Raw genomic sequence first — 19,651 nt, 5'->3', positions numbered from 1 at the left:
CCTCTGGGCCGGTCGCTGCTCCGTGCGGGTGGTCGGGCAGCATCTCCTCGGGCCTGGTCGCTGCTCCGTGCGGGTGGTCGGGCAGCGTCTCCTCCGGCCTGGTCGCTGCTCCGTGCGGGCCGGGCAGCGTCTCCTCCGGCCTGGTCGCTGCTCCGTGCGGGCCGGGCAGCGTCTCCTCGGGCCTGGTCGCTGCTCCGTGCGGGTGGTCGGGCAGCGTCTCCTCCGGCCTGGTCACTGCTCCGTGCGGGCCGGGCAGCGTCTCCTCGGGCCTGGTCGCTGCTCCGTGCGGGCCGGGCAGCGTCTCCTCGGTCCTGGTCGCTGCTCCGTGCGGGCCGGGCAGCGTCTCCTCGGGCCTGGTCGCTGCTCCGTGCGGGCCGGGCAGCGTCTCCTCGGCCTGGTCGCTGCTTCCGTGCGGGTGGCCGGGCAGCGTCTCCTCCGGGCCTGGTCGCTGCTCCGTGCGGGTGGCCGGGCAGCGTCTCCTCGGGCCTGGTCGCTGCTCCGTGCGGGTGGCCGGGCAGCGTCTCCTCGGGCCTGGTCGCTGCTCCGTGCGGGTGGCCGGGCAGCGTCTCCTCGGGCCTGGTCGCTGCTCCGTGCGGGCCGGGCAGCGTCTCCTCGGGCCTGGTCGCTGCTCCGTGCGGGTGGCCGGGCAGCGTCTCCTCGGGCCTGGTCGCTGCTCCGTGCGGGTGGCCGGGCAGCGTCTCCTCGGGCCTGGTCGCTGCTCCGTGCGGGCCGGGCAGCGTCTCCTCGGTCCTGGTCGCTGCTCCGTGCGGGCCGGGCAGCATCTCTGCACGCCCCGCTAGGAGGAAAGTGCACACTCTAGCCATAGCTCCTGCAAGAAGGGGGCCCAGACCCCCCAGCAGTCCCAGGTGGTGGAGACGGGCACCCGAAGGACCGAAGTCCCACCGAGATGCACCCGGAGCCGACGCCACAGGAGCCCTGCTCAGGTGAAGGGAGCCGGCTGCCTGCTCCAGACGTCGCTCGACACAACACTGGACAGTAGTAGCACATGCAAGTTCCTTCTTATTAGAGCATTTTATTTGCAGGTGTCAGTGAGCAACACGGAACATTCGGGACACCCTTTGGGGGCGAGTGTGATGCTGCATTGCCCTCCCTGGTCGGCTCAGGTGGCGGTGCCCTGGGCCCCAGCAGAGCTGGCACCGTGAGCACGCTCAGTCCAGTGTGAGCGGGTGAACCACCAGGCTGCAGAGACCCAGGCTACCAGTGTAGCAGCAAGACTTCGGGAAACGGCAGCTGAGGGGCTGGGGCGGGCGGCGCGTGCTGAGCGCCAGCCCCCTGCAGGCTGCGCAGGGCCCTCTCTGCGCTGGGCGGTCGGGTGGCGTCTGCCTAGGCAGTCGGCACAGTGCAGGTCTGGACAGGACCAGACCAAGCCTGCTTCGGCCTCACGTCCCCTGTTAGACCAACATTTCCCAGCAAGTTTCCTAAAGCAGCGAAGACACAGCAAACCGGTTACGCAAGAGGGGAGACGCCGAGAGCCTCAGATGTAGACGCAGAGGTAGGTGGCACAGCAGCCTATGGAGAGCTTGGTCTCAGGGTTCTCTCCCCTACATTGTCTGCTTGAGCAGTAGTTTACATGACCTAAACAGAACATTTTTAATTCAGTTTTGCTCTTCAAGTTTACAGATTTTTTTCAATTTACACTGAACAAAACCACCTAGGAACACAGTGTCTTGCTTGGAGCCCCCGGGGCCGGCCCTGAGCGCCTCTGCTCAGCGGGCAGGTCCGACACGCGGGGCAGGGGGCCGGCGTCACCTCTCACACTGGGCACTCAAATCCTGGCTGCTTTCTGACCAACCTAAGGAAGTGAAACTGCATCTGGGGGCTCAAACTGCATATTTTAACTAACATTTTCAAAATGTACAAATCAGTGTCTCAGAGAATGGAAGGTGGAAGGGAAGAGCCCGGGTAAGGGCTTCGGAGGACGGTCCCTCGCCCGCCCCCTGCAGACAGCAGCAGCGCGAGCCCGGCACCTGGCTGGTGGCACAGCGCCCGGACTCGCCCTCGCACCTGCGGCCTCCAGCGGCTCCCCTCGCGTCCCAGGATTTCCTACCAATGACATGCCACCTAGCACCAGGCTCCACGGGGTCCTGGCACCACACTAGGGAAGCGGGCGGTCCCGGGGGCCCTCAGCCGCCTGCGGGAGCTGCGGCCGTCCTCCTGCTGCTCGGCACTCGGCTGGCCGCCAGCAGGACCCCGCAGCAGCTTGCTGGATGCCGGCTCCCGTTGTTCACAAGCAAAGCACCACTTTGTCGGGGCTGACTTCGTCCTCCGTGTCTGGGATGGTGGGCAGCAGAGCGGAGCGCGTCAAGCCCCAGAACTTCTGAGGGGACAGGTCTCTCTGGGTGGCTGTGAACTTCCACCCGATGTGGCTGGCGCAGATCTTGCACTGGGCCACGGTCCAGGCAAACCTACGAGAGGAAGGACGTGTCGGCGGAGGACGCTCGGTGCCTCCCACTGACGCTGTGCCCCCGTCGTGGAGACACGTTCTGAGAGTCTGCGCAGTTCCCCGAGCCACCCCCACAGGAAATTCTGTGCGTGCGGGTGAGAACGGGCCGTGGAGGGCAGTGGGGAAGGGGGCCCTCGCGGTGCCTGACGGGGGTCGTGGACGGCAGGGGCTGGGGGCGCCGCCGTGCTGGGCGAGACGGCCGAGCAGAGCCCCCGGGAGAGCCTGGGGGGCGCCCGTCTCCCGTGAGGCTGCGCCTGTGGAAGAACTCCGACAGGAACACCTGTGGGAAGTACAAGCCGTGGCGTTTCCGTGCTGAAGGGCAGTGACCCAGCCAGGGGGCTGCAGCCGTTTCCTCAGCCGTCCTGGGTGGTCCCACGTGCAGCACTTATTGACGAGTTAGTTCCAGTTTTAGTCCCGGGACGAGGAGGGTGCGAACCAAGGTGGGACAAGCCAAGTGACAAGGCTCTAGGTCCAGAGTGGCGGTAAAAGCACTAGTTCCCGCTCAGCTCACTGTCTTGGGAACAAGAGGCTGGCCCAGAAGTTGGTAGAAAACACAAACAACAGGGACCCTGAAGAGGACGGAGCTGAGGGACTCACTCGGGCTCCGGGCAAGGCCACGGGGTGACGGGCAGGGACGGGGAGCGGGGCTACCTGCGGTGCGGACCTCTCCCCAGCCCCCCACCCGGTGAGGCGATGCCAGCCCGCCCCTGCCCGCCCGCCCGCCAGCCCGCCAGCCCCTCCTGGCACGGAGACCGAGCCGCGCCTCCCACCGACCCCTCGGGGCTCTAGCCCTAGCAACACTCTTCTGAACCTGCCTCCCATCGAAGGCGAAACCGAAAACAAGTCAGGTGACATTACCCGGGAAACCAGCTGTGCTGTGTGGACGGCCGGCCCGCCAGGTTCAGGTTGGAGGCCTTGTACACGGTGAGCGTCTCGTGCACGTGCCCATGGGGGTTCACGTAGGCTGCCATGGGCCCGCACAAGGACAAGCTGCAGCGGGACCAGCAGAGGCTCAGTCAGCACGGGGAGGCCCCATCTAGCAGATCTTTGACCAGCTGACCCAGCAGTGAGGCTGCCAGAGCTACGGCCTCTACCCTTTCAGTTAGCTCTACGTACTGGCAGGGAGGCTGGCGGTGAGCCCTGTGGTCAGTGGTGTCCGATGACGGAGGGAAGGGGGCACCCGCTTCCCCAACCCCCTGCAGAGGCCCGTGTGACAGCCCGGTCTCCTGGCAGCTGCCCGCCCCGCCCCGCCCCCAGTGCCCATGAGCAGAGGCCGCCTCGCTGCCTTCCGCTCAGGAACCTGTCGCGGGGCCGTTCAGACCCTGCCGCGGCGTCAGAGCTGGCTCAGCTTACCCGAGGCCGCGGCGGCCGGGGAGGGCACTCACGGGTTCACTATAAATGTGACACAGCCCTGGCCGGTGTGGCTCTGACGTTAGAGCATCGGCCTTTGGACCCGAGGGTCCCAGGTTCGATTCCAGTCGAGAGCACGTATCTGGGTTGCAGGCTGGCTCCCCAGCCAGTGGATTTGTGTGTCTCACGCCGATGTCTCTCTTCCCCCGTCCCGCCCTTGACTCTCTAAGAAAGTCCATGGAAAAATATCCTCGGGTGAGGATTAACAACAAAAGGTAATAAATATCTCACCTGAATATTTCATTTTTGGTTGTTATTTCCGTTTCTTGACATTGTTTACAGCAAAGAGACGTACACTGAAAATGTAAGAGCAGATGAGTGGGAAGGTCACTCTGTGTAATGACGTGATCACACAGGCCACCAGAACCCGTCCAGGATGCAAGGCGCCCACGTTCACGGATAACTACCGACCCTTGCTGAACCCTCAGACGGGCCTCCCTCCACAGCTTCCTAGCGCAGGACGAAGGACAGGCCTGCAGGTGGCCGGGGCCCCAGCAGCCCGCGCTCCGGCTGGCTGAGGCGGGTCACAGGCTCACGGCACTCACTTTATTCATGATGTCCAGTTCGCACCGCAGTCGCTGGACAGCACTGCCGATTTTCAGGAGCTGAATCCTCAGCACGTCGTCAATGGGAAGACAGGCAGCCACTCTGTAGGAGAAGTCTGAGAGACATGTGGGGTCAGGGATTGACGCAGGGCTGTGCTCAGCCCTCCCCGCAGGCCCGACAGCACGGGCCGTCCCCCCGACGCGGCGGCGCTGGAGCGCGTGCTCGGGAGGCTGAGACAGCTCCCCACCCGGTTCCTACGTGCCCTCTTCTGAATGAAGCGAAACTGAGCTCGCTGAGCGGTCCGCTAGGAGACCAGAGGGCAGCGAGGCGCCGGCTCCTCACGGAGACGCCGGCTGTGTAAGGCGTCCTGGACGGGTCGCCTTGACAGCCACCTCCCGGCGCCTCTGCGCTGAGCCGACGGCAGCCGTGAAGGGCGGGAACGGGCTGCCTGGAGGTCACAGCACTGAAGAGCTGACTCCACTTGGCACACGGCCTCCCTTTTGAACCGCTCAAAGCCGAGAACGTGTCTACTTCTCACGACTAATACGAAGCCCAGTGGGAAACCCTGGCGCGCCGGCTCGGCTGTCCGAAAGCAGCGCCCTCGGAGGCGGCCGCGGGCGCACCTATCGGGTTCGCAGGGAGGGAGTCGTCCCGCAGGTTCCCGTCCCACTCGCGCAGCTGCTTCTTGATTCTGTCCATCAGCGTCTCCTGGTCAAACACAAGAGCACGACAGGTCAGGCCTTCACCAGGCTGCCGCCTCGGCTCGCGGCACACGCACAGCGGCAGTCACGTCGTCCCTGGGACCCAGCTCCAGTGTGAACGTCTGCTCTGCGGACACGACCAAGGCCCCAGCTGGGCCGGCAGGTGTCCTGCTCTCAGCGCTGGGCCCTGGGCGCCTCTCCTTCCGGGAAGCCTTTCCTGCCTCCGTGTGGGGCGGGGCCCCATGAGCAGCAGGCACTTCACCACAGAGAACTTCATTCTTTCACCGGGGTGCCCACACCCCCCCCCCGGCGCCCTCGGACCGCAGTGCCCTTCAGTGGGGTGCCCACACCCCCCGGCGCCCGTCGGGCCGCAGTGCCCTTTGAGCACAGCTGCGCAGTTCCCGGGGCTGCAGAGGGGCTGGGGCAGGGCTGGGACGGGGCTGGGGCGGGGCTCCCGCGGGGAGAAGTGCCAGGAGCTGAATGTGTCCTCGTCCCTGCAGCAGCCACCACTACCCCTTCCCCAGCTGCTCCAGGGACTTGCCCCGGGCCACAGAGAAGAGGGCGGAAGTCAGGCTTTGGACAGCCTGTGTCTAGAGACCAGACCCCCCAGCCGCCCCACAGCCCGTTGGAGCCGGGTCACGCGGCGGGCTGCCCGCACCCAGACGCCCCCAGGAGCACGGGCTGTGCCCCGCACGCCGAGGGCCCGGGAGACAGGTGTGCCTTTGCTCAGAGAGCCCAGAACGGGGCTCTGGTTTCCTGAGTGGAGCTGCCACGGGACCCCGCGGAATTCGCATGCTTGATAAACCCTCAGACACCCCCACGTCTGGTGCTGAAGTCATGAGGCACAGAAGCTGGGAAACCGAAACTTCCCCACCCAGAGGGAGAGGGGCCCGGGAGTGCGGGCCCTGCGCTCAGGCTGGCGCGTGCGCCCGTGACCGCAAGGCGACATGGCCGCCGGGCTCCGTTCCAACGACCCGCCTCACCCGGAAAAGGGACGTCAAGGCGACTGACTTACAGCATCATACAGGGAGTACAGCCAGCGGGGCCACGAGGTCAGATTCGCACAGTGAAACTTTCTCTGAAAACAGAAAAAACAATTAGTGAAGCAACCCGCTCGGTAAAGACTCTCATGGTGGAAAGAGCGACACTGGAAAAACGATGTCCCGGGAAAAGACTTCCTACTTTCAGAAAAGAAGAATGTTGTAGATGATCCCACAGTAGATGATTATTAAGTCTGACAATCAGTTTTTATAGCCTTCATATATATATATATATATATATATATATATGTTACAACTAGAATCCTGATTCTTTTGAGAAAGGTCTAATATGAAAACTTCAATACTGAGGACAACCTAGTGAAAACAAAATGCAGAGTCGCTCTAGGCCACCCCTTCCGACCACGACATTCGCTTGGATACATCTGCACGGAAACCGGAACGCGGTCCAAGCTGGGGTGAGAACTTCCGGGCTGGCAGCCTGCGTGAGGCAGCTGTAAAGAGGACTCGGTCACGCGCTCGGACGCCCGGATCAGTCCCCGTGTCACAAATTTCAGAGGAAGTGGGAGTTATACGTAAACTCCTGCAGAATTTCAATGTCTGATGGGAAGACTCAGTAAAGACGTCAGTCCTCAAAGTATACGTTCAGTGCAACACCAGTGAGGCTGGAGTTCAGAAGCATAATTTAAAAGTTCACCTGGAAGAATCAAGTGTGAAACCACCAAGAAAACTGGGAGCAAGGAGAGTTCTCCAGGAGATGAGGAATCTGACACAGGAACTAGAAGCCACCGCAACATCCACCCACAGGACATGCTCGCGTACGCTCACCCAGGGAGCACCCTGCCACCAAAGAACAGGCACCCCAATACTCAGCCACCTCCGCAGGGACAGGCCCGGCCCCTGGGTGGGAACGGAGCGGGTTGGTCACAAAGGACTTGACCAGAGTGGAACCAGAAACGCAAGAAGACCTCACGAGCAGGAGACCTGCCGGCCCTTAGGGCTGGAGCGGTGTGACCAGGGAGCGTGGCAGTTTGTAGAGGACACGGGGACTTGGCTGGCTGGTGAGCTGACCAGTGTGCGGAGTCCAGTCCATCGGCACACAGGTGACACGAGAATGTGGCCCCTGACGGGCACAGGCGAGAGCTCTGGCTGTCGGGTCGGATTCCCAGACCGGCTCGGGCTGAGGTCAGGCACGTGCAGTGTGGAGCTGCCGCCCCAGAGGACGTGTCGCTTCTTTACAGTGTGTAAGAACTGCTACCTGAGTAAGGACGGACTTGTCCCAGAGGGTCCCTGGGCCAAAGCTCACAGCGATGGGCTCTTTAAAGAGAAGTGGGCTCGGTATGACCCTTATGTTTGAAGCGCCCGGGGTGGTCTGATGGCAGCAGAGCGCGCTCAGGGCTGATCTAAGCCTGAGGGGTCGGACCACAAGACCCTGAAGGTGTTCTCGGTCAGCTCTTTATTCCGAGACCCGAGACACGGAGGGTTTCTGTCACAGTCCAGTTACAGAATTAAAAATGTACCAGCAGCCCACCAGGTAACTCAGCGACACCAGGACACTCAGCAACACTCAGCAAGAGCAGGACACTCAGCAACACTCAGAAACAGCAGGACACTCAGCAACACTCAGCGACAGCGGGACACTCAGCAACACTAGGACACTCAGCAACACTCAGCGACAGCAGGACACTCAGCAACACTCAGTGACAGCAGGACACTCAGGAGGGCGGGGGCCACAGGGGCGTGCGGGAGGGCGGGGGCGCACAGGCCTCGCTTGTACAGTGCTCCTGTCTTAAGCCCAGCTCTGTGATGTCAACTGTGTCCTAGGAACAGCCAAGACAGAGGAGGTCACAGTCACTCTGTGTGCTACCCTGAACTCTCCTTTCTTAAAGCCCATGTGTGTGTGACTCGAGCCAAACGTGTGCCCTGTGAGCTTAGTGAGAGGGTCCGTAGAATTAGACGCACAGCTGCTGACAGGGAGCTGAGTCACAGGACCGAGCGCAGCTCCTGCCCCCGCACTGCGCCGGGAGTGAACACAGGCGCCGCCGGTCCAGGGCTGCACGGGTCGGGGACACCGCCTGAGAGCTGCTTTCTCTGGCACGCAGCCCCGCAGCCTGTCCCGCCCCCCGCAGCCTGTCCCGCCCCCCGCAGACACGAGCAGCCCCGCAGCCTGTCCCGCCCCCCGCAGACACACACACCCCCACAGCCTGTCCCGCCCCCCGCAGACATGAGCAGCCCCGCAGCCTGTCCTGCCCCCCGCAGACACGAGCAGCCCCGCAGCCTGTCCCGCCCCCCGCAGACACACACACCCCCACAGCCTGTCCCGCCCCCCGCAGACATGAGCAGCCCCGCAGCCTGTCCCGCCCCCCGCAGACACGCGCAGCCCGCAGCCTGTCCTGCCCCCCGCAGACACACACACCCCACAGCCTGTCCTGCCCCCCGCAGACATGCGCAGCCCCGCAGCCTGTCCCGCCCTCCGCAGACACGCGCAGCCCCGCAGCCTGTCCCGCCCCCCGCAGACTCGTGCAGCCCCGCAGCCTGTCCCGCCCCCCGCAGACACGCGCAGCCCTGCAGCCTGTCCCGCCCCCCGCAGACACACACACCCCGCAGCCTGTCCCGCCCCCCGCAGACACGCGCAGCCCGCAGCCTGTCCTGCCCCCCGCAGACACGCGCAGCCCCGCAGCCTGTCCCGCCCCCCGCAGACACGCGCAGCCCCGCAGCCTGTCCCGCCCCCCCCAGACACGCGCAGCCCCGCAGCCTGTCCCGCCCCCCGCAGACAGCAGCCCCGCAGCCTGTCCCGCCCCCCGCAGACACGCGCAGCCCCGCAGCCTGTCCCGCCCCCCGCAGACACACACACCCTGCAGCCTGTCCCGCCCCCCGCAGACACGCGCAGCCCGCAGCCTGTCCCGCCCCCCGCAGACACGCGCAGCCCCGCAGCCTGTCCCGCCCCCCGCAGACACACACACCCTGCAGCCTGTCCCGCCCCCCGCAGACACGCGCAGCCCGCAGCCTGTCCTGCCCCCCGCAGACACGCGCAGCCCCGCAGCCTGTCCCGCCCCCCGCAGACACACACACCCTGCAGCCTGTCCCGCCCCCCGCAGACACGCGCAGCCCGCAGCCTGTCCTGCCCCCCGCAGACACGCGCAGCCCCGCAGCCTGTCCCGCCCCCCGCAGACACACACACCCCACAGCCTGTCCCCGCCCCCCGCAGACACGAGCAGCCCCGCAGCCTGTCCCGCCCTCCGCAAACACGCGCACTAGCTACGCACCTTCTGGTACTTCCGCCACCACTTACGGGAGCAGCGGTCGTCCCCGGGGCCGGGCTTGGAGGGGAACACCTGGCACCTGCTCAGCGACTCCAGCTGCACCGCGGACATGGTGGACGGCAGCACGCACTCGGGAAGGATCTGCGCTTTCGCCTGCTGGATTCTGAAATCAAGAACCAAGCTCCGTGTTCGTTTTTAAATAAACTCACTCTTAGCAAGTTTCTAAACATGAGGCTAATTCTAAATACGAAGAGTTTCAAAGTTTTCTTTAAACATATTCATCAAATGTTGATGTTAAGATACAAAAATGTTTCAAAAATACTGTCTTCCATAACATACCAAAGTTAAACACATACAAAGATAACCCCAGGAGTGACAGTCTATAAGTGAAATAAACAGCCAACGATCTTGATACTCGTAAATTAATTCTTAGACCCCCACCTGTCCCACCTCCCCACTTCCTCCTGCTCCTCTAACCTGAGGAGGAGGAAGAGAAAGAGAAAATCAAGAACCCCTTAATGTGAATGAGCTAACACAGGACTAGAGAATTACTGGTAGCCTTACTTCTGTGTGCATTTTTCTCATTCTCAAACATTTAACTTGAATGCAAAGAATCAAAATATACATGATCTTGTTTGACGTGAATGTCACTTCAACTCTCATGATAGTGAAGTGGTCATGTCCAGAATGCCACCTGCCAGCTTCTCTCCGGGGAGGACGCCGAGGGGCAGGCTGTGCTCGGAGCTGAGTTCCTGGGCGCGCTCTGGCACGCGGATGCACCGGTGTGCTCACGCTGGGACCAAGCTGTCAGGCTGACAGGCGCTTCGTTAATTATACTTAGGGCTCTAGAGCGATCTTCCGTATTAACCACTGTCTTGGCCAACAAGGAGTTATGAGTGAATTTTGATACTTCTAGTTATTACAATAAAATAACTAAATGTGCCTGAAAATATCTGGGTTTAATTTAACGACAAAGACAGACTCAGTCCATCAACTTCATTTCTTTCCTGAAAGCGCACATTTCTGTCTACATGGCCGGGGGAGATGCTGAAAGAACGGCTGTGTTCAAGCTCCTATGCGGGGCTCGTCCGAAAGGCCGGACCGCAGCTCTGCCGCCTGAGCCGGGCACGAGGACACGGCCGTCACGTTAACACAGCGTGAGCCCCACACAGAGATCTTCCCATCGGGTTCCGCTTCACGGTCATCAATCACTAAATTAAGAATTATGTTTTGTCCAACAATAGTTGGGTGGTTACAATAACAGTTACATAAGATTTTATTTTATTGTGATAAAAACATGAACGCTACTGAACACGTGGCCCCCTGGTCATCTGTGGAGCTGGCCGGGCGCCGGGTGGCTGACCAGGCGCCGCCCCATCAGCCGGGGGCTGCTTCTCCCGCCGCTGCCTTTCCTTCCGAACAGGAGCTGATTCTGCTTCCGTCCAGTCTGCTTGCGGCAGTTGTTCACGACCACAGTGACGGAGACTTACGGGAATGTTACAAAACCAATGAACTGACCACAGAGCTAAAACTGTTTCTCCACACATTAGGCTGAAGCATTAAAAACAATGCTTTAGAACCTTGCTCGGACGACGCTAACAACAGGCCTGCAGGTGCGCACACCTGCCTGTGGCTGTTCAGTCTCACGCTGAAGAAAAGCCAGGGCCGTGAACCCTGGCAGCTGGGCGGCAGAGAGCGCCCGCAGGGACGGCTGCCCACCTGCCTGCAGACCCCGTCTGTCCGGCCGGGCACCTCGGCTCCGTGGGCGGAATGAATGAACCCACGCCGTGCACACGGGGCACAGAGCCGTTTAAGGTCGGCGTGCACAACTTTCCGTGATTTCCAGCTTTAGCTTCTTGACTAGCAATTTGGTCTCAATTATGACCATGACTGGCCTCTTCTGATTCCAAGCCCAGTGCCCATGTCCTCTTCCTCCCCGCATGCTGAGAAGTCCTCAGGGGTTCTGAGGGGTCCTACAGTGACTCAGCGACACACTTGTACTTTATACATTAGTTTGTCAAAAAAGTCCCTGTGTTCAGAGCTGCCACCGGAACACCACCTGCTGACCAGAACGCTGGGGCGGCGGTGCCGAGCTCAGACGGGCACTGCGTGGTGGCGAGGCCATCGGCTGCAGCACCGCGTGGTGGCGAGGCCATCGGCTGCAGCGCCGCGTGGTGGCGAGGCCATGGCTGCAGCACTGCGTGGTGGTGAGGCCATTGGCTGCAGGAAGGAAGCAGGGCCTCCGCGTGCTCTGGACGGGTCCCCTGTGGCAGGGACGGTTAAGTCGGAGGCCTGGAGCCCACCAGCTCTGACTTCCTGGCTGAGGCAGGCCAGCCGCCCAGCCTCGCGAGGACTGGCCTCCACGTGAGGAAGCCAGGAGCCTGCACTGGCTCATCCTGGGCTCCCAGCTCATCGTTGTCGGAGCGGAGGGGAGGGGAGCGGAGGGGAGCGGAGGGGAGTGGAGCCGGAGGAACCGCACTCCCATGGGCCTTTGCCCTGAAGGCAGCCCGCCCGCCCGCCCTCTGGGCCAAGGACTCCTAGGGACTCCTAGGGGGAAAGTGCCCCTTCCCAGTCTCCTCCAGCCCTGGTCTGAGGCTCGTCAGTCAGGTGAGGCTCCCTGCCCTGTTCTCAGAGTGAATGTTGCCATCTTCTGTTCAGATGGTTGCTCCACAATCAAAAGTCACTGATATCAAAACAGGGTCAGAAATACACTTTCCCCAAGTCCGTTTCCCATTATGGTTTCTGGAACACAGTGGTCACTAATAATAAATATTTTAAAAGCATGAGGCTAGGAACTATTTTAAAAGTGGAATTGGTAGAGCAATCCACAGCAACGGAGCAGCCTGCCAGCGGTCTCGGTGCAGGGCCGAGGACACACCCTCACCCGCTCAGGTGAACTGTCTGGTCCCAAGAGCAGCACCTAGGACGTCTCAGCCAAGGCCCTGGGGCAGCCCATCCTGGGGCAGGCCCTGGGGCAGCTGATGGCTCAGAGCAGAGCGGCTGCAGCAGTGCTTGGGGAGGCCCGCCCACCCTTCTTCCCTGCTTGCCCTCCCCCCAGCCTTGCCCGGCCCATAGGAATCTCCATGACTCCGGAACAGTGCTGAATGCCCACTACTAAAGACAGCCAACAGTTCTTGCCCCCAGGCAGCTTGCATTCTCCATAAACCTTAAACCCTCTGACTCTCCACGTGTTCAGACGCGAGGTCAGACGAGAGCACTGCACCAGGACTGGGCAGGACCAAGGACCTGCACCCTTCTCCCCGGGGGTCTCGGGTGCCAGAGCTGAGGACCACGCCCACGAGATGACAGGCAACCACAGGACAAACACTGTTTTTTAAGAGGATAAAGTAAGGTGAACTGCATTTTTAAAAATGAGTTCAGCATTCCTTAAACTTATCTCAAGATTACAAGGCAGAGCCCACTGCACAGACGGTCACGCACGGTGCAGGCCACACACCAGCGCTGTGAGATCTGCACAGGAGACGGGCACCGAAGGCCCCTACGGCTCGGATGGCACAGCTGGGACCAGCATGGCCCTCGTGCAGCATACCCGAGGGACGCCACACACACTGGCGTCCCCAGGAACACAGCCCAGGAGCCTCTGGCTGCCACCCTTTCTCTCTGAAGAGAGGCCTTCAATCCCAGAAGCCACGCCCCAGGGGCTCTCAGACCTGCGGGGGCTCAGAGCCCCAGGGTCTCAGACCTGCAAGGGGCTCAGAGTCCCCTGGAAATCCCGGAAAAGAGGCTGCAGCCTCGCCCCAGTCCCCTGGCTCCCCAGGGGTAGGCATGAGGCTGGCACTCGACTTTGCCAGTTTAAAAACCTCCCAAGTGGCTGGATGCAGCCTGTCTGCAGACCACTAGGCTGGAGCTTCCAGGGAAGGAGCAACTAGTTACAAAGTTGCACAGTGTGAACGTCAGGAGAAAGAAAACAGAAGAAACCCAAGTCATCCCCAGGCGTTGGCCCAGCTTGAAGAGAAAGTGTTTCTTACCCATCCGACTGTGTTCTTAGCTCCAGGACTTTGAACCTCTGTCTTCCGATTGCTTTCACTTTCACTATCTCAATCCCAAACTCCTGCTCTTCCCGATAGGCGTAGATCTCCGCGGTGGTTCCGAACTGCGCCTCCCTTTCCTGCGGGTGGCTTCCAAGGCAAATTGGAAAAGGAACCGTTTGAACATCTCATTGCCGACATGCACAGCTGCTGCTGAAAGCCATGCGCGTGGGGAGCCAGCACTGCAGGCTGTTCCGCCTTCAACACTGGGGGTGCAGACCGGGGGAGGGGAGGCCTCACAAAGGACAAGGCGCTTCAGGGAAAGAGCACAGCTCCAGCCCTGGCGGCGACCCCGGCCAACGCTCCCCTCCCGAAGCCAGCAGCCCCCCACACAGCCGCGCCTCCTCCCGCTGCTGTGCACCACACACTGCACGGGGGCGGGGGCTGCCCAGTCATTTCCTGCCCAGCGACTTCCTACGCAGCCACAGGACACCTGGAATTCGGCTTCAGTTCACCAAGGTCTGCAATGGACAACTCAGGAGTTCTGAGAGCCAACAGCCACTCCTCGGTAAAAGTCCTCCTTCACGTTACAATGTAAAAGCCCTCTTTGCCTTTAAACACAGAGAGGTCTTAAAAATAAGTTTCTAGAGCCCTGGCCGGTTTGGCTCAGAGGCTGGAGAGTCAGCCTGCGGACCAGAGTTCCAGGTTCAGTTCCTACTAGGCCCTAGCGGCTAAGGGCACGTACCAAAATAAATAAATAAATAAATAAATAAGTTTCTAGAAATGTTTTTTCATTAAATATTAATGAATAAAAAATTTCAAACAGCGGCAATCAATCGTGCACGAAGGTGCACATCTGGTTAGAGGTGACGGTGACGAAAACACCCCGACTTTCAATCTTCCCACCAACACTGCTGGCTCCCACCCCGCCCAAGCTCCCGGGTGGGCGGGCAGTCAGTTCTGGCCGGACCGAGCCCCCGCGGCGCCCACCGACAAGGCTGGTTGGGAGAAGCCGGCCCCCGGGACGTGCTACCTGTAGGCCAGAACAGCGAAGGTCCTGTCCTTCTGAATCAGGTTCCGCACCATGCTGACCTCCTGTGGGCGGGACAGCTGCAGCGGCAAGGTCTGCCCGGGGATGAGGACCAGCATCACCTGCGGCAGCACCGGGATCACTGGGCAGCTGCCGTCGTCATGCAGGGTCCGGCCGTGGAACTCCTCCATGTCCGCACCCAGGTACTGCGGGCAGACGCGGGGCCGTCAGGGAGCCGGCACCACCGCGCTCCACACTCGGCAACAGGTGGGCGCCCGGACACGGGACAGGGCGCACGGACACAGGGACGGTGCACGGACACAGGGACCGGGCGCAGGTAGGGACAGGGCGCCCGGAAACAGGGACAGGGCTTCCAGACACAGGGACAGGGTGCCCGGAAACAGGGACAGGGTGCACGGACACAGGGACAGGGCGCCCGGACACAGGGACAGGGCTCCCAGACACAGGGACAGGACACCCGGACACAGGGACGGTGCCCGGACACGGGACAGGGCACCCGGAAACAGGGACAGGGACACACTGACTTAAATAGCAACAAACTTGCTGGACCAGCAGCCGGCGTGAAGCTCTAATTCTGACTCTTACAATTTCCAGTATACTGTAAGGATCTCACGTACAAATTCAAGCCCTTTTATAAATGTTCAAAACATTTTATTTTGTCTAAGATAAAGAACATCTCTACGTCCAAATGTCAGAGTGACCAGTGTAAGAGCTGGCAGGTTCAACAGGGAGCAGAGGCGAGAAGCACAGGAGGGGCGACCGTCCCTCAGAGAAGCACACCAGGACGGGCCTGTGGCGGCCGCAGCGGGGCGTGTCTCTGCCGCGTCCGCCCCTGGGGTCTAGCCGCTGGCCTGCGGGACTACGTACCGTGTGCGAGGTCGGCAGACTGGTGTCAAAGTTGATGACGTTTGGCTTCCTGGCCTCTTTGCTGTCCTGGTCTTCGACTTCCATCTCCATCTCGTCCTCCTCGCTCTCTGCTGTGGAAGGACAGAGCAGCCCGGTGCACGGTGACGTCAGAGCTGTGCTCCCGTGGAAGGCACAGTCCCTCCACCAGGGCCGGAGCCCGGAGCACCGGCTCCGAACACCGCCCTGCCCAGCAGTCTCCGCAGCCCGGGCAGGAGGCCGCCAGGTGCCAGGTCGGTGCCGGGCTCGGCCACTCACTGCTTTCTCGGTCGTTTCGGCTGGAGCAGCCGAGCTCTCAGCTGTGCTCCTGCTCACCTGGCACCGCTCACAGAGCCGGCCGTGGCTCTGGGACCCGGCCTGGCGCCCTCCGCCCTCACCTGGTTCAGCCTGCCCCGCCGTCCCCTCTGCTCAGACCCGCCCAGGAGACGCGCTCGGTACTCGTCCCCTCAGCCGCGCCGGGCGGGCTCCTCACACCTCAGAGTTGGGGAGTTCTGGGCAGGCATTTCATGTGATGTACCCCGAGGACCAGACTGAGGTCACCAGTTCTGTGAGGAAGACTACAGGGTGACCGGGACCAGCCAGCTGAGGTCGTGTGTGGGGGGCTCCACTGCGGCCTTCCTGGTGGGGGGAACTCCCAAGCAGACCCAGCCCGGGTGCAGGGGTGCAGGGCCCACCCCCTTACAGGGCCATCCCTACACACTGTTGCAGTTCTGTGAGACACTGTCTCCTCTCCCGGTGACTGACTGACCCCTGCGGCAACTCATTCCACCTGGTTAAACCTGAGTTTCCTCATCTGAGAAGGGACAGGCATGAGTAAGATGACCTCTAAGGTTCTTTCAAACTTTCACTTTAAAAAGTTCCTACAGAAGACAGGATGGAGGAAAGATCCATTAATCACAACAGAAAAAAGACACTGCCGGGCAGAGAGACAGCCACAGCAGTGACATCATTTCCCTGGCCGTCACTGCACGATTCGAAAATGTCTGCACTTTTCCACATGAATTTTGCTTTGTAATTTTACATTTAAAGTTACTTGAAAATAAAGTGTCTGCAATCTTTTTCATACAACGTTTGCTTTGGAATTTTACTTCAAGTGTGCATGAGAGAAAACATATTTTAAAATAAATGTCTTAGAGAGCTTTCTCCGCACATAAATTTTAAATTATGAAAACTAAGCTGACCTACTTTAAAACCTGATGTTGCTAACAACAGGTGCAGAAAGTTAGAAAAAGCTGCACGAAATAGGTGCCGTTCTGTCAAACGGGGTCTTTTACATGCTGGCTCCGGGGGACTTCTACCCTACACCAGCGGGGCTCCACCAGGGGGAGCTGGCCCCTTGGGGGATTTGGGGAATGTCTGGAGATGTTTCTGGTTGTCAGGACCAGGAGAGTCATGCTGGCCTGGAGTGGGCACAGACAGGATGCTGCTGAACAAGCCACAGGACGGTCCCACAACAAAGACTTCTCCAGCCCAAAAGGTCAAAAGTGCCAGGCTGAGAAACCCTGGCCTGAAATAACCACAAAGATTTAGGGAATCTCATTTCTGACCTCATATTTCATGTATTTCTAAATGCCCCAAATAATCTTTTAAATAGATAAAATGTCATCACAAAAGAGTCATTTCCTTTGTGTATATCATTATGTAAATCAAATTACCTCCAGCTAGATCCCTGACCAGAAAATACAAACATCTTTCAATATGGTAACTGCCTTGGACTTTCTATTAATTCTTAAGACTCCCTAGACATAAGACTTTGTCAAAGAGAACATAATTATGTCATCTTATATTCAAGTGGTCAGATGTCTAACGCTTCATATAGGTATAAAATTTTCCTAAGAACACAGATGTTTCACCAAGAGATAAAGAAAAACTTAAACCGATGATACAAATATTCCGAATCCAATTCCTTGCATTAGGATTTTGACAGCATGGCTCCCACTTAGCATGGGAGAAACCCACAAGCTCTACCAGAGAGAGAGTGTAACAACAGATCCGCCATTAGAGCAAAGGCCAGAATCCATAATTTATAAATTTACATTTCAACTGTTCTGACTTCTAGTCACTAAATGATTTCCCTACATATAATAGCCTTTCTCACAAATAAGGCTGAAACCCACTTCCCCTATGCGGCTGTTTAACTATTTGTGTTTCCTTGGCCAAGGTAGATTCGTTGCAGCTTAAATATTTAGCTGTTTCCTTAGCACATAAAGAGGATTACTCTTTCAAACAACTCGCAGGGCATGGATCAACGTTACCTTGTAAATAACGCTTGTATGATTCAGAAAAGCACTGATGGTACCTACACCCTCTCTGGGCCCTCTCTGCGTCCTGACTTCCGGGACAAACACACCGACAGCTGGAAGCAGCAGTGAATTCCGAGGACTGGGTCACCCGGGAGCACCAGGTGAACCCCCTCCCTGACACCCCCGTGAGGCAGGTGCAGACAGGGGCGATGGCGGCTCTTCAGGGAGGGCTGACACGCTTCGCTCACACTCAGCTGCTGGCTTCAGATCAACCTCTGACTCCGGTCTATTCCTGCACGGTGGGTCCCTCCTGCCTGGTGCGCCTGCGCTCAGCCTCTTCATCCTCCAAACCACACAACTCCCGGCGCACAAATTACCCTCCAAGCACCATTTTCCTTAAGCAACTGCATGAACCCAGTTGTTTCTTGCACAGAAAACCCCCAACCCGACAGCACGAGATGCAAGCTCCCCACCCCCCTCTCCCTCTCCCGCCTACCTGCCGCCCTGTCCTGAGCACGCACTTCGGGATGTCGCCTGGTACCTGGCACCCTCCTGCCCCCTGAAGGGCGCAGAGCACGCCCCTAGGTGTCCCCGTCACAGTCACACTTCCAGGAAGCCCAGGCGGAGTGCCCCGCCTCTCACCCCCACCCGACGCCGCGGGGGTTGAGCTAACGCGGCCGAAGGGCTGAGACACCTGCAGGGCAGGTCGTGCCCCGCACGCGGCGACAGTCTGCACAGCTAAGACGCGGGTCGGGGTCCCGGCTCCGCACCGCGCGACCCGGGCCGCCCCGAACTGCGCCCCCAGGTCGCGGGGGTTTCGGCGAGGACGTGCGCGCTCAGGGCGCGCTGGCTGTCACCCCGAAGGGAGGGCGCGCCCGGGAGGTGCCGGCCGCGGCCCGGCCCCTGCGCCCCGCCCGGCCTCGGCCACCCCGGGACCCCCCGGACCCCGCGCGCAGCCCGCGGGCTGGGGACTCGCGCCTGCCCGGCCCGCCCGGCCCGCCCCGGCCCCCCGGCGGTTACCAGGCAGCAGCGGCAGGTGGTTTCCCATGTCGTGCGCAGCGTCCTGCGGGTCCCCCTCGCCAGCCATGTCTGTTTACCCGCACAGCATTCTGGGACGGGGCGGTGCCCGCTGTCCCCGCCAACGCGCACGCGCCACAGCGCCCCTGGCGGCCCCCGCGGGCACAGCAGGGCTGGGCAGTGCTGGGCAAGGCTTGGCTGGGAAAGGCAGTCGCCACAGCGCCCCTGGCGGCCCCCGCGGGAACAGCAAGGCACAGCAGGGCAGGGCAGGGCAGGGCAGGGAAGGTCACAGGCCACAGCGCCCCTGGCGGCCCCCGCAGGCACAGCAGGGCACAGCAGGGCAGGGCAGGGCAGGGCAGGGCAGGGCAGGGCAGGGCAGTGCTGGGCAGGGCAAAGCAGGGAAGGTCACAGGCCACAGCGCCCCTGGCGGCCCCCGCGGGCACAGCAGGGCACAGCAGGGCAGGGCAGGGCAGGGCAGTGCTGGGCAGGGCAAGGCAGGAAAGGTCACAGGCCACAGCGCCCCTGGCGGCCCCCGCGGGCACAGCAGGGCACAGCAGGGCAGGGCAGTGCTGGGCAAGGCTGGGCTGGGAAAGGCAAGTGCCACAGCGCCCCTGGCGGCCCCCACGGGCACAGCAAGGCAGGGCTGTGCTGGGCAGGGCAGGGAAAGTCACAGGCCACAGCGCCCCTGGCGGCCCCCGCGGGCATGGCAGGTCTCTGCCGAGCAGGGGCCGGGTCTGGCCATAGGGGCGACCCAGGGCTGTCGGTGCCACCCCTGACTTGTTGTCTCCACCTCGCTCTTAACAAAGGGTTGGCAGCAAAGTAAACCCCGTTTGTAGAGCATGAGCCCCAGTTCCTAAAATGAAGGCTGGCAAAGGTGTCCTTCTTCCTGGGGTGGCTAGATTATCGCTTTCTTTTCAGCCGTGTTTGCGGATTCCGTGTGTGCCAAGAGGACCAGGTGGCAGGCAGAAGCAAGTCGCGGAAATGCTGATCACACAGAAGAGATGGGGTTTCCAGATACGATGCAGCCTGCTGGTGATGCCCAGGGGTCAAAGCAATGTGCAGCCAA

At 60.8% G+C, this 19,651-nt stretch overlaps 1 protein-coding gene across 1 annotated transcript; it reads right to left on the bottom strand.

Annotated features, from left to right (window-relative positions):
• Nucleotides 1-794: 794 nt before the first annotated feature.
• CRBN (cereblon) lies at nucleotides 795-18,687 on the bottom strand. The gene is made up of 11 exons (XM_036267252.1): nucleotides 18,589-18,687; nucleotides 15,290-15,399; nucleotides 14,405-14,607; nucleotides 13,372-13,521; nucleotides 9,386-9,545; nucleotides 6,137-6,199; nucleotides 5,044-5,128; nucleotides 4,420-4,535; nucleotides 4,106-4,170; nucleotides 3,323-3,454; nucleotides 795-2,426 (listed from the first exon to the last, which is right to left on the bottom strand). Exons 1-11 carry the CDS (start codon nucleotides 18,653-18,655, stop codon nucleotides 2,246-2,248), a joined length of 1,332 nt encoding a protein of 443 aa, XP_036123145.1. The 5' UTR covers nucleotides 18,656-18,687; the 3' UTR covers nucleotides 795-2,245.
• Nucleotides 18,688-19,651: the final 964 nt, after the last annotated feature.

This window comes from Molossus molossus, unplaced genomic scaffold (assembly GCF_014108415.1).
Source record: "Molossus molossus isolate mMolMol1 unplaced genomic scaffold, mMolMol1.p scaffold_m16_p_18, whole genome shotgun sequence".
Lineage (NCBI taxonomy): Eukaryota > Metazoa > Chordata > Mammalia > Chiroptera > Molossidae > Molossus > Molossus molossus.
Note: the sequence above shows the minus strand (reverse complement) of the source record. Positions and strands in the feature narration are given on the sequence as shown.

Bases quoted from the DNA above. Each gene is read 5' to 3' on its own strand.
- CRBN (XM_036267252.1), bottom strand. From the start codon at position 18,655: ATGGCTGGCGAGGGGGACCCGCAGGACGCTGCGCACGACATGGGAAAC. The intron at 14,608-15,289 runs GTACGTAGTCCC...GTCTGCCCGCAG, and splicing joins GTCTGCCGACCTCGCACACG to TACCTGGGTGCGGACATGGA. The intron at 9,546-13,371 runs GTAAGAAACACT...TCTTGATTTCAG, and splicing joins CTAAGAACACAGTCGGATGG to AATCCAGCAGGCGAAAGCGC.